Source organism: Ambystoma mexicanum, chromosome 14, assembly GCF_040938575.1.
Source record: "Ambystoma mexicanum isolate Mex_15411 chromosome 14, UKY_AmexF1_1, whole genome shotgun sequence".
NCBI classification, from domain to species: domain Eukaryota; kingdom Metazoa; phylum Chordata; class Amphibia; order Caudata; family Ambystomatidae; genus Ambystoma; species Ambystoma mexicanum.
Genome location: NC_090940.1, coordinates 639,356,914 through 639,371,252, shown reverse-complemented (window position 1 = coordinate 639,371,252; position 14,339 = coordinate 639,356,914). Strand labels below are relative to the sequence as shown.

At 51.6% G+C, this 14,339-nt stretch overlaps 1 protein-coding gene across 5 annotated transcripts in view; it reads right to left on the bottom strand.

Annotated features, from left to right (window-relative positions):
- Positions 1-14,339, bottom strand: part of KIF26A (kinesin family member 26A) — a 249,432-nt gene that overhangs the window by 149,419 nt on the left and 85,674 nt on the right. For 3 of the 5 annotated variants that reach the window (XM_069638136.1, XM_069638135.1, XM_069638133.1), the window contains exon 3: positions 6,575-7,075. In XM_069638136.1, the coding sequence (XP_069494237.1) occupies positions 6,575-7,075 (501 nt within the window). Of the gene's footprint in view, positions 1-6,574; positions 7,076-14,339 lie in introns of those variants that run through there. The other 2 variants (XM_069638134.1, XM_069638137.1) reach the window with 2 other exon arrangements.

Here is a 14,339-nt window from a genome sequence, read left to right as displayed (position 1 = left end):
AGAGAAGAGAGCTAGAGACTGAGGGAGACCGTGAGAAGGGGAGAGACTGTAACAGAAACCCCGGTGACACCGGGAAGTCCAAAAGACCAGAGATCCTCTATAACCTCCCCGGAGGGAGATGCATAGAAAAGGCAGCGGCCTTCGGGGTTCCCTGTCTAGAAAGACTTAGACAGTAGGGGTTACCTTGGTTTAGAATCTGGGGGGTTAGGGACCGTTGGGCTCTCGAGGAAGTAGAGAGACCCCTACTGGTGGCCATTTTAGTTTCAACCCGTCCCCGTCCTGCCAGACCAGACGGTTGAAGCCTTAAGAAAACACCTTGAACCTACTATCTTTGACCGGTGGATTTTTTAAGCCCTCAGTGAGAATATCCCAAAAAAGTGTAAGAGCCATTTACTGACGAGTAACTTATTAAACAAAACGGGAGCAGCACTTGAGTAATTACCAACTTATTACTCACTTTTCTTTAACGTACACGTCGCAACGGCCTCTCGACTCATTCTCTACAGAATGAGTGATCCCCCGCTGTTAAAGAGAGAACCTCCTCTCCGCCCTCAGTTGTTTCTACTGTAAACTATTGAGACCCCCAAGTAACCACCTTTCTCTTTCTTTCACTTTTTCACTCTCACCTCATCACAAATCATGTATTTTTTGCAACTGTGAAACAAGACAACGACACCGCTTGGGTGCTAGACAGAGATGCACGTGACACTCAAGCCAAGGGGGTCATTTGTGGTGCCAACAGTTGCATCTCAACCCAGTGCAATGGACCCTGCAACCCGGGGGATCGCCAGCATCCGGCTCTCTGGTTGCATTAGGTGTGCAGCCTGCACTGGTGGACTCGAGTTAAGCTATGCCAGTTCATCAGCTCAGCATCTCGGGCAGCTGGCATCAGAGGGTTGCACCCCCATGGAGCGGCCATGCACGTGTGGCTCTTGTTGGGTGGTTCCTATGTGCTTCTCACACTCTGGGTGCCCGTCTTCACCTTTTTACACAGCCTGTCCTTGGTACCGCCACTTCCGGCTGGTAGCTTGGCATTCCCATATCACACACCGGGGATATGCGGTGGGATCCTAAGAAACGCTACCTGACAAATCTGACCTCCGCGCTTCAAGAGCACATATTGGGGCCCTCCCACAGCCATGCTTCGACTTGTCCTAGTCCTTCTTCCACACCTGCTGAGGCCATCAATGGAGAATCCTTATTACCAGTCTTACTTTCCCTCTTTCTAGATCAGCATGGCACCTGATCCACTTGCCACCAGTTCACTCGCACCCCCTGCCCCCCACCGATACAATCACATTTCTGCCACCACCGTCCCATCATATCTTCACAGTTTGTTAGTTCTGTGTACCCGTACCCTATCTCTGCTTCTCCCGCCCCTTCACATGTTGCCTTGTTTTCCTTTCCTCATCGTCCACAACCACTGTCTAGCTAACCCAGCGGGAGCCCAATACGCCATTTTCTCTGGCAATGTAACAGCGCGGTAAGACCGCTACGGTGGTGACTGGTGCAGTGTAACAGCTGCATAACATATCCTGACAATTCTCCACCCCCCTTTGCGTTGTTCCTAACTCCTCACCAGGGTCGGACTGGGCCATAAAATCGTCTTGTACACCAATAATAAAAAAGTGGCCCCCAGTTGCAAATGGGAATTCATTCCTTCTGTGACCCTGTTTGAATAGTACCCAAGGGGGAGTTTTTTGATAAAATGTGATACAAATTGTGCATTTTAAAGAATATTTATTCAGCAACCCTACTAGCTTCATAGTGAAGTAACTCATCAAACTGGCCCACATTGGCCAATAAAAATGGCCACTTTGAACCAAAAAACTGGCCCACAGAAGCATTTTGCGTTTTGGGTTCGGCCCTGGGCCTATTGCCCTATCAGCCTGTTCGAGCGTGCTCCTCACCAGCCCCCGCCAAGCACAAGTGAGTATACTTCCGGTCTCCCACCCACCGCCCTGAGGGCTCTCTCTGAACCACTCTCCTGCAATCATTGAATTGCTCTGATGACCTCATTGAAGGAGAGTGGAGAAGCGCCGGGTTCGGTAATTGATGTGTCTTATTATGACTCAGCTGCTGACATCACCACTGCCTCTCTGCCAATGGATGGAGCTGCGGGGTCTAATACTAAACTCATCCAAACCGGAAGTCCTCTTTCCCTGTCCTGCAAAGCCAGTCCTTCTCTCCCATGTATCCTTTCTCCTCCCGCTAAGCCTCACAATCTTTTGGGCTTCTTATTTATGTATTTATTTTGTCATTTGTATAGCGCACAAGCAAACTTAGACAGCAAACTTAAATGACGTCATTTAATTACTGCCAAAAAGACCAGAATCGCAAGTCTACACATCTGAAAGAACCCCCTCTCCCATACGTGCTCCTCTGTCACTTCTGTACCGAAACGTTCACGTGGATGGAACAGATGGGGTGGATGGAACGGATGGGGTGGATGAAACGGGTCTGGTGGATGGTACGGATGGAGTGGATGGCATGGATGGGGTGGATGGTACGGATGGAGTGGATGGTACGGATGGTGCGGTTTGTGTGGATGGATTGGCTGGAGTGCACGGTACAGATGGACTGGACGATACGGATGGAGTGGATGGTACGGATGGAATGGACGGAATGGATGGTAGTGGAATGGGTGGTAGTGGACCGGATGTAGCGGATGGTACAGAGAGAGCAGAAGGTACGAATGGAGTTGACGGTATGAATGGAGTGGATGGTACGGATGGAATGGATGGTAGTGGAATAGGTGGTAGTGGGCTGGATGCAACCGATGGTACGGATGGGGTGGGTGGTACGGATGGAGTGGATGGAGCCGATCGAGTCGATGGAGCGGACGGTGTGGACGGAACGGATGGAGTGTATGAAAGGGATGGCATGGAGGGAGTGGATGGAGAGGATGGAACAGACGGAATTGATGAAGTCAACGGAATGGATGAAGTCGACGGAACGGTTGGAGTGGACGGAATGGATGAGGGGACGGAATGGATGAGGGGACAGAACAGATGGAGTGGAAGGAATGGATGGAGTGGATGGAGTGGAAAGAGCGGATAGAGTGGATGGAGGGGATGGAGCTGTTGGAACGGATGGAACGGATGGAACGGACGGAGTGGATGGAACAGACGGAGTGGATGGAATGGACGTAGTGGATGGAACACATGAAACAGATAGAGTAGATGAAACAGAATGAACAGATATGGCAGATGAAATGAAGTGGATAGAGCAACGGAGTGGATAGAATTGGATAAGTTGAATGGAACTGGATAACATGGATGGAACTGGACAATTGAAGGGAAATAGGTGATACTGGATGGAACTGGGTGAAACAAATGGAACGGATGGTGTATCCGTATGTATCTGTACCGACCCTGTCACTATTTATACATATGTCACTATTTATGTCTCCACCGTCCTGTCCACGTGCCTTGTCTCAGGCACCTCTACAGATAACCACCATATCACACCACTACGCTTACTCTCTACTACGCATCCATCATTCAACTAGAACACAGCTGTACCGCTGATAATTCAGCCTGGGTGTTCTCTTACGAATATGACCCCATGAATACCTCATCACCCTAATAAAACGCAGCTAGCTGAGCACATTCCAGCCTAGTTGCTCACACATGCGTCCTTCAGGCCTAACACAGCCAAGAACCCAGTCTCTGTGTCCACCCACCAGACTGCGCACATTCAACTGATATCTTCAGCACCACACCGAATGCTAGAAAGCAGCTTGTATCCAACAACTACACCAGCTGCACACATATCCGGTGCACCCATGCACCATACGAAACTATCTCACTCTACTGACTTGAACTACAGTTCCCGAGGGCATTCAACCTACCAGCGCTTTGAGGTCATACCAATGATATATATATGGCGCTATATAAATGCCAAGTAACATAACACACACACACCTCCCCTGGCAGGGCCGGCCTTAGCTTTGGCAGCGCCCGGGGCAAGTCATCAAAATGTGCCACCCTCCCCCGGGACCCCCCGCCCAGGTACATGCAGGGGGAGACGAAGAGGGGGGTACACATTTTGGTGAATTGTTCCGGGCACTGCCAAAGCTAAATAGAGCGTCACCGCAGAACCAGCAGCGGCGCTCTATTTAATTAAGTGCTCTGGGAGATAACCACTTCAATAGAGCGCGGCTGTCAAACCAACATTGGGTGGCTGCCCCAAGCTGGTTTGACAGCCGCACTCTATTGTAATAAAAAAGCACCCCGCTCGCGCCAGCCGGAGAGAGGGGTGCATTTCATTACAATAGGGCCCCTTCTGTGCCTTTACCCCCCCACATAAACTGGGGGGTACCTTGAAACACTCCCTCGAGCTGACACGGCAGGCGGGCTAATGGGGCAGTTTTCCGCACCTAAAGCCGGCCATGTCCTCTTGGGCCTCAGGGAGACTTGACGTCTGCTCCAGTCTATCGATCTCCATCTCTGCTCCATCTTTGCCCACAGTAGAATACTCACATTTGCTGCATTCGATATTTACCACCTAGCTAGACTTCTCCCACCTTGGCCTACCATCTCCATGCCAAAGTCTCTCAACTCAGAATCACTTCCTACTCAGGTTTCTCGCTCTTTTTCAAGTCCCTCCCCTAGTCCACCCTCCTCTAAGAACTGGTTTACACCATTTCTTGCCATTCTCCTGTTTGGGGTCTCCCCTCTCTAGCCCCCAGGAACATCTCTGGCCCATGTCCACATTATGCTGGGTTCCGCGTTCACTCCTTCACCGCACAAGTACGTCGCCACCCGACATAAGGGCCAGCCACTCGGTGGTGGCTTTGAAGTCTAGACTGAAGTGCCAACAGAAACCCAGTGAAGTTGAGTCTCCCGCCAACCCCCCAGGACCCCCCCAAAACGTTCTGTCCTGTGCAGGTCCAGCGTACAGATGCAATGGCCGTCTTAATGCCAAACGCATAACATAGTCAAGTTTGCCATTTTTGTTTTCCTTTGTCCTCTTTTCATACCCCCAAATCCTACCCCTTAACATCAGGCCTATCACTAACTACATGTTGTCAGCGACTCTTTGTTAACCCCTTAACTGCCAGGCTATTATGCAAGTCTATGCAAAAAGGACGAGCATACTCGTCCATGGCACTTAGCACCCTTAACTTGGGTCTGTCTCTACGGCCTGTTGGCACTTTCCATGGCCCTTCTAGTCAAAACTGCCACCCTAGCAGCCAAATAAGTGCAAATATGTGCAGGCGGTGGCCTCTCACTGGCTGTTCAGGAGACCCAAGAGAAGTGGTTGACATGATGCCAGATAACAAGGAGGGCAGCTGCCCACCCATCCAGGGTTGGCATAGTCATACAGTTCCGTTCATCCTGCACCAGAGAAGTCCCTTCTGTGACCCCCCGCGCCCCAGGACACGCCAAAGTACAGACCGATAAATGACAAGTCTTAATGTCAGCGGGCCTCCTACTCTAATAAGGAGACTGTGCAGAGTGCTTGAAGGTTCAAGGGGTTGTCATCCATCAGGAGGCCCTTCCAAAGCAGCGCTCCTGCTACCCCGCCCCCTCCCGCCCACTGGAACAAGTGGTAGCCTACTGCCCCGTTCCAGGATGGACCCCTGTGGCTGCCCGCTCACAGTCCTTATGCACAGTTCTTCATAATCAGTTGTGCAGCTGCATAGGACCATCCTTGAGGGTTTGATGCACAATCATGTTATGTTAACGTTTCTTGTACTGCGCACTGTTGCCACTTGCGTGGCCTCTTGGCGCTCTGGCGGGTCTGCAATGGAAGGAGGATTGCTGGGTTTGTTAGTGGGACCGAGCGGGAGAAAGAGCAAGGGCGCTGTGATGTGCTGTTGGCAGCTTCAGTTCAGAGAAACCGGTCACCGAGCACAGATACGTTTTCGGTTAGTAGACGTCATGTGGTGTTGAGGTGAGATTGTGCATGGTTTGTTTCGTCGTCGGGGTGTTGTGAAGTGCATGCAGTTTGTGTTGCTGTAGAGGTATGGCTGTGTTCAGTTCAGAGTGTGAGAAGTCCTACGCAGAGGGGTGAGTTTTAGGTACGGTCGTGCCCATGCATTTCATCCCATCATCCCACCACTGTCTGTGGCCCATATCCCTTCCGCTGTCGTTCATTGGAGCGAAAAGCAATTACCACCCCCACAAATTCCTCCAGGAGAAACCAGTTCCCTGCCCCCCCCCCCCCCCGCTCTCAATCCGCGGGCGGCATGGTTTCTGCCCCCAAACCCATTCCTTTGTGTGATGCAAATTTGGGCTATTTTAGACAATTGGCTGGATGCAAACCTTGGCCACCTTACACACATGAAACCAGAAGGAAAATATACAACTGTGTACACCAGGTCTCTCCAGATGCCCCGCCCTGTAACGCATATAAGTGTACCGGCACACATAGCATGGTTTCTTCCACTTTGAGCGCAGCAAGATGACAGGGAACGCAACATGATACTGGCTTCGCGCCCCAACCAACTCCCACCTAACTGATCTCTTGCAGGTCTTGAAACACTGCAAGGCCACGAAAGCGGCAGAAGCAGCACTTCACAAGACCCAATGACGTAACATAACATGGTTAATCGAAAGATACTCACTAGACAGGCTGGTGGAAGGAAACCGTTGACCCGCGAGAAGCTCCACATCCCCTCCAGGTACTGCTGAGCTTGGATGGTCACCGAGCTCAGAGTCCCCCCCAGGCTGTTGGGGCCCACCGTTACTTGGACACTGCTGTTGGGGAATCCGCCTGCACCCTGGTGCCATCCAAGCCCCATTGCCCGCTCTGCTGCCAAGCAGTGATTGCCTGATGTCCCAGAAGGTCTACCCACCTGCCCGCCAAGCAGGGCCAAGTCCCTGGGTGAGGCCATCGTGACCATGTTCTGGGGAGGCGGCCTTGAGTAGGCAACGGCCATGGGGGGTTCAGCTACTTCGCGACAGCGGTCTTGGTTAAGCGTCTGTATCATCTGGACCGCTTCCTGCTTGAGCTGGTTCAGGTGGGTGGCACAAACATCGCAACGGCTCTCTCCATCGTTCCGCCGTTTCTGCGAATGGTCAGGCACTTGAAGCTTGTCGAAAATTAAAGCTGTGAATCGTGGGTCCTGAAAAGGGAAGAAAGACAACAAGTTAGAAGAAGAAGAGAAAGAGAAGAAAGACTGCAGACTGCGACCATTCTCTCGCTCCCTGTCATCATATCCCTGTGGACCCTTGACCAGGGCAGCTCTCTCCTTCCCTCTTCGTCAGTCATTAATACCTTGAGAGAACTTTCATGGGCAGAAAGCTTGCTGTGAAAATAATTAAAGTAGACCCCCCATGGAACTTGCTGTGCTCTTGATAACCACCCACCTGCTTGCCATTAAATGTTCTCTTTCCTGCTGTTTTAGAAACATCAAAGATGTCTTTCCTTTTATGATGTGGGGAAAATGTGAGTCATCCACAGGTGTTTGTCAGCTAAACATTTTGCTGCAATGCGTGTATAGAAAATTACGAACTTTACCATAGATTATGGAATGTCGCCGTGGTTTGCCCGCGTCAGGGCAGGAATCAGGAGTACAAATACCCGAGCCAGAAACAGTGGAGGGTAGGCTGGCAAAATGCACCAACTGACTATCCTTTGCCACCACTGCCCCCAACGCTTCTACTATCCTCCCAAAAGACCTCTGATCGGAAGACCACCTCCCCAGATTCCAGTAACACCTGATGAGTAATTGTAATTGGTTATTTATAACGTGCTCAATTCCCAGAAGGTTCTAAGCACGGACCCTGGGGATCAAACCTGTGTTGCTCTGCGTCGTCTTGCTTCCAAGACGAGCACGTTGCCCCTGAGCTATCCTCCGGAGTCGCGTATTGACCACCACCTGCCCAGTTCTCTAGCGATCCTTGACAATACCTCTATGCTGTTATTAGGGTTTTATAGTACACCAAATCACCACGGTAGCACTCTCAGAGTGCTCGGCCCACCGGAAGTAAGCATACTGTGCCCCCTGCTGGGGAAAGAGGAAAATGGGCAGTGGAAAGAGAAAAGATGGTAGAGAAGGCACAGCTACTCTAGACAAAAAGCAATGTAGGGTGGGATGTAAGGGAAAGAAGGTTGTGTTATTGCATGAGAGCACCTCATTCCTCTTCGGTGTCCTTGGGATTAGTCGAAGGCAGATTTTGAGGGCAGCCAAATCTATACGCTATGGCTATGGAGTATTGGGGCACATAAGGGGCTTGAAACTTACAGTGCCGGTCAAGCTCTGGAATATTAATTCTGGGACTCCCTTCCTGAGGGCAGAGTCTGGCCTAGTCAAGCATAGACTTCATGAGCAGGGAATGTTTGTAGATAACAGAAGTGAAGGGGGGGGGGTGGTCCAGTTCACTAAGTCGAAAGTGGCCACCTGGACCAGGACAAGTTACTGTTTGCTCATGTCGTGGTACAGCTTTGGTTTACTTCCCAAGAATACATAGGAGGATACACCATAGCGAGCAGAGGCGGTTGAGCCGTCCAACCTATCAATGGCCTGCCGGCTTAGCCACATATCAAGAAACTTGAACAATTTAAGAATAGTCTTAGGGAGTGGTACACATAAGAAGGTGTCACTTGCAGTGTGTGGGTGAGGCCGTCCTCTTGGTGACAAGTTAATAAATTGCACAAGACCTAACATAGTTTTCCTACAATGCCCAAATAACAACATATGTAAACAGAGGCTTGGCAATGCCATCATAGCAATGAATATAAAATGACACATAGATAACTATTATACATTAAATCTTGCAAGGTACCAGGAAGATAAATAGGAGGCCTTTGGACTTCCTGGTACCCCCACTGTACAGCCCAATACTCTGTGGTCTCCTTGTTGTGAAACCTGCTCATTCAGGTCTTGTAGCAGTTACTATGGGGGCTGCGTAACCCTACGTGTGTGGCACTCCAGAAATCACGGACTACGACTCCCATGATCTCTCACCATTAACTTTGCTGGCTACGTTGGACGGGGCTGTAGTCCAAAACACGGAAAGCGAAAGACTGCTGTTCGCTGCACTACCCTACTACAATAAGAACAAATACAATAAATAAATAAATAATAAGGTTGGGCGCCACATTGAAGTCGCTAAAATAGAATAGAGTGTGAACCTCTGGAATGATTCTACGCCCGAGATCCTACATGACCATGTTTTGAGCAGCATAATTTGCTCCTCATCGTCGTCATCAGTCGCCCACTACCACCGCTCTTCGCCTTACCCCATGTTACTGTTGCCTTCTCCTAACACCGGTCATCCAGCACAAGACTTAATATTCCCTCCTCCCCTGGTGACGCCATCCTCACTCTGGAAGCTCCAACTGCCAAGCGTCTTCTACAGCAGTTCCGTGGCAGACATCTTTAATGGGGAAAAACAGGGATTGTGCGCCAATCCCTGCCCAGTTGTGTTTTGCTCACAAAAATGCTGTAAGTGTCTCAGACTTCATGCCAGGGTTCTAATAGCCATAACGTTGAGACTGGCGGGCCATACCGGGTGGTAACGGCCCGCCAGCCTCGTCGTTATGGCTTAAGGATTTGCCCACCCCTTAGTGAAAGAAGCTTGCCAGTGACCCTGGCATCAGATACACAATTGCTGGGCTAGCGCTTAGAAGCAAGTTACAACCAAGCACTATAGGTCCGATTCATGGAACCTTACGCACGGTTCAAAGTGACTTTGCATTGACAACACAAACCCTGATTCATAGAACTGTGCAAATAGTATATCTGCAGTTCAAAGTCATGTTGTAATGCAAAAATGACTATGCACTGACTTTGCTCTGCACCAATACACTTTGCACAGTTCCAGGAATCAGGGTTTGTGTTGTCAGTGCAAAGTCACTTCTCAGCAGTGCAAACAATTCCATGAATCGGACTGCATTTATAGAAGGTTGCCACTGGATCTGACCTTTAACCCGAGGGTTGGGCGCCTAATAGCTAGTAAAGACCCCAGAAGCAGGCTACTGTGGTGGGCTACCCTTGCCAATATAGGCCTTCTCCCACCAGGGGTCCAGCATTGAACTACGGGTGGATACATCAGCCGAGGGCTACTGCCAAGAGCTAGAACTAGCAATATGGTGGTCACGCCTTCCCTCTAGGTCCTCACCAGTGGCTCTGTTCTTGAACTCGGGGGGCAGGCTCGTTTAGAATGCCCAGTGGAGCCCTCAGTGGCTGGCTAGGATATCATGGCCCACCAAGAGCTGTGCAACTGCTTTGTGCCCCTTGGGCGCAAGGGCGCAGAGTGCACACACGCAAAATTGGGCAGTGCGGAGGTTGAAAACAAATCCTGAGCGAATAGAGGTTAAAAACCAGAGACCCCGGCACACCTGTGTTCTGCTATAATGTGCGCCCCAAGTCTGGGACGAGCAGGTCTTATCCTGAATTCTCAGAGGGAATCACTGTAGGCTCCTCCCACTTGTGTGGTTTAGTGGTAGACCGCTTTAATCCGTGTAACCGCAAACTGATGTAGATATATATTGAGGTTTCACGGACTTGTGCTGTAAACCAAAACATATCTGTTTTCAACTCAACTCATCAAATAAGAGAACTCGTTCCTAGCTGAGCTCCAGGAGGTGTTTTCTGGCCGGCTGCGCTCATTAAGACTTGTCTACTCACTGCAGAATAGCAACAGTCTGGAATTGAAAAATGTTCCCTCTAACTGGGAGTACAAAAACCACGAGCCTGTCACTCATCTACCTCCAACCCTCTGCGAGTGAGCCGGTTCTCCAAGCAGAGATTTGGAGGGAGTTCCTTATCCTCAGCAGGCGCCTCCCTCTGGAATAGCCTCCCTGCAGTCCTCTGACTTGAGCCGCATCTCCTTAAATTCAGAAAACTCCTCAAGACTTTCCTCTTCTCCTCTTCCTTCTCTCTCCCTCTACCCTGCTAACCCAGTTCTCTGTTTTTTTCCCCTCTCTCCCTCCTCTTCCTTACAGCACAGTGCCTGGCCGTCTGGTGTACCTCAGAGTCTCACTGGTCCCCGGGGCCCCCGCCAGTCCTCTCTCGCACTTGCCTCGGGGCCTTACACCCCACCCACCCTCAATGCACTTGAGAAATTAACCCAAGAGTGTGGCTCTCTCTGCACTTACCACAGTCTCAACAGACCGGGTGCACTTGACCCTCCCACTCCCTGTGTCCCTCTGAGCACTTGCTCGATCCACACGCACCGCGCCTGAAGACGTCTGTCTGTCTCCCTTGTCGTCACCTCTTAATTGCACTGTTACAAGTGCAGACTCTCCGTCAAGCCTATTTGCTGTATCTAAACTGTTAAATGTACATTAAGCACTTATTCTGCCTGTGCAGACTCATAATGACAAGGGCTCTGAGCGACTGTTTGTTTTTTCCCCATGTTCCCACCCTCCTTAAGCGCTTTGAAACACTTGCCGGTGTATAGGCGCTACATAAATAAACAATACCATACCCTGACTTTCAGGAAAATGGGAAAACAGTGATTACTGGGCAACTGCTGTGCTCGCCACTTCTGGGACAGTGGACAAATTCCCAAGTGTGGCCCCGCCCCCTCCCTCCCCAACCTGTTCTCCTTGGCATAACACGAATTGGGAAACATTGGCAAATTCTGAAATTAAATAAACCAAAATGAATTAAACGCCCAAAACTATGGTTAGGCCGACTTTCCCCTCCTTGGCTACCATAGCCACTCACTGCGAGCCTTTCACGTCGGTGATAGTCTCAGTGCTAGGCATTGCCTTTCACCACTAGGTCTAGTGTGTCGCCCATGACCCATGCTTACCAGCCTGTCACATCTGCGGTTAATGAGCCTTTCACTAATAGGGTCAGGTCTCCATTCCGGAGCCATTCCTTGCCAGCCTCGGGCAGCCTTTCCACAACAGGGTAAGGGGTCTTTCACAGGCTGAGTGAGGAAGCCCTCTCCCTCGTCTGTGGAGCCTTTCATAAGTACACTATTGACAGCCGGTCACTGCTGTAAAGGTGAGTGGTTGGTGAAAGGCAATGCCACCTGGTCACATTGTCACCCAATGTTTGTTGACAGAAACTATGGGGGGGAGCAGAACGCAGGCGTGTTTGCGGTGAGGTGGGCCGGGACACTCCCTCACACAGCTGGCACTCGAGACTGCTGTGGGGAGGGGTCTATGCATACTCGAGTCCGCGGACTCATGGGCCAACGATACCTGTTACATGCATAGAATTGGGTATTTTGCTGAAATCTGGTGCTTTGGCTCATTAGAGGCTCGGGGGTGCAAATCGAGGCGTTGGCGAATGGATTGGCAGTGATATGGCGAGCGTTTGCTGGGCAGGGGTCGTCTGTCACATTTAGCGACTACCACAAAGTATAAACACGCATTACCAACGATTGTCGTTTTCATTTCAACTTTAAAAGATACCCGTACATATTAATTGTACACCTTTGCAAAAAGAAAGAACCCCCTAAGTTCGTACTGTAACTTCCCACCCCTCTAAGAACTCCTGTTTACCTGCCTATATTAGCACGACTGCCCTGGCGACTGGTTTAACAACTTTGGAAACTGCCGGTTTGCGTTCTGTTCTCGGCTTTGCCAAACTGTGTGATCCTGGGCAAGTCACATCTCCCAAATGCATAGGATCAGTCTACCAGCGCCTGGAAGCAGTTCTGTGCGTGGTGTGTGTGCTACTCAAATCTTCCCATTTGTTTCCTGTAAGCAGCAATGGAACATCCACGGGTGGGGACCGTGTCTGTCTAAGGCAGGTCTCAGCAGAGAAGCCAAGTATTGGAGAAATGGCCCTCGGGTGAGAGACCTCGACTAGGGTAAGGCAGGTCTCAGCTGAGAGGCCAAGTGTTGGGGAAATGGCCCTCGGGTGAAAGGCCTCAGCTAGGGTAAGGCAGGTCTCAGCAGAGAGGCAAGCATTGGGGAAATGGCCCAGGGGTGGGAGGCCTCAGCTAGGGTAAGGCAGGTCTCAGCAGAGAGGCCAGGTGTTGGGGAAAAGGCCCACGGGTGAGAGACCTCGGCTAGGGTAAGGCAGGTCTCAGCTGAGAGGCCAAGTGTTGGGGAAATGGCCCAGGGGTGAGAGGCCACAGCTAGGGTAAGGCAGCTCTCAGCAGAGAGGCCAAGTGTTAGGGAAATGGCCCACGGGTGAGAGGCCTCAGCTAGGGTAAGGCAGGTCTCAGCAGAGAGGCAAGTGTTGGGGAAATGGCCCAGGGGTGAGAGGCCTCAGCTAGGGTAAGGCAGGTAGTTGCAGAAAGACGGGTGAGGCCGGTGAGCATTGCTGAAACTAGCATCCAGGGCCCAAGGGTCTAAGCAGAGAGGCCACATATGCGCAGGGACCTGAGCAAATTACAGATGCCAGTAGCGCATGTGGGGAGGTCTCGGTAGAGAGACCAAGCGGTGAGGAGCCGGAATCGAGGCAAAGCTCCCCGGACGCCCACCTTCAGTGTGGGCGGTGCATTTTGGGCTGCAGTGACACTGCCCCTCGTCTCCGGGATGGGCACACGGGTGGGCGCTGCAGCCCAGCCTGCGCCGCCACTCGGCCAAGTTGCCATGAAGCGCCTGCCCTGTGTGTAGCGCTCCCACCGTCCCACGAGCGCCTTGAACCCACCACAGCGGATTTACAAGGGGACTGGTGATGGGCCAGCTGTGCTCGCATTTTTGCACCTATGTGTGGGAGAGAAACACCTGGCCACCGGATGCGGGTGAAGGTTAAAGGAACAGCGGGGAAGTGTGAACGCATAAAACGAAGGTTAAAAGTCAAGCCCGGGGCCCCTAACGCGCGTTTTACTATCCCGTGACAAAGTCACTGCGAAGGACGGGCCTGGCTGCGTGAGAAACAGCTGCGCCAGACCCCAAGGGGGGACCTCGCCACTTCCAAGTCCCCCCTATCTGCACAGCCACGGAGTTCCAGGCTACTGGGCTGCGGGAAACCCTTAGCATGCCGGCATTACAGCCCCGAAAGAGGCCAGGCGGGACTGCTGTCTCGTGGGGCTTGCCTTCAGATAAGGCGATAAGAGCCCAGGCCCCCGGGAGCCCAAACAGGAAGCTGTCTATTAGTGCACTCAAGGCTGAGCATTAACAGAACCCCTCCTCCAGTCTGTCCGACTCCCACTTCTGAGTCAGGGCTCTTTGCCTTATTCGGATGTGTCCCCCCAAATTCCTAACCCCCCCCCCCCAAGGATTGTAGACATTATTCACGTGCAAAAGCACCCTCGGGTAGCGGAAGTTTGCCATCCACCTGAAAGGAAGGCGTTCCTGGGAAGCATTGCCCCCCACCGGTCGCATTGCAAGGACCGTGTGAATGACAAATGCCAGTGGTGCAGAAGACGGCACCCATGCCCCGCTTGCTTACCCCGGGTAGCCTGCCCCGCTTGCTCACCCCGGGTACCCATGCCCCGCTTGCTCACCCCGGGCACCCATGCCCTGCTTGC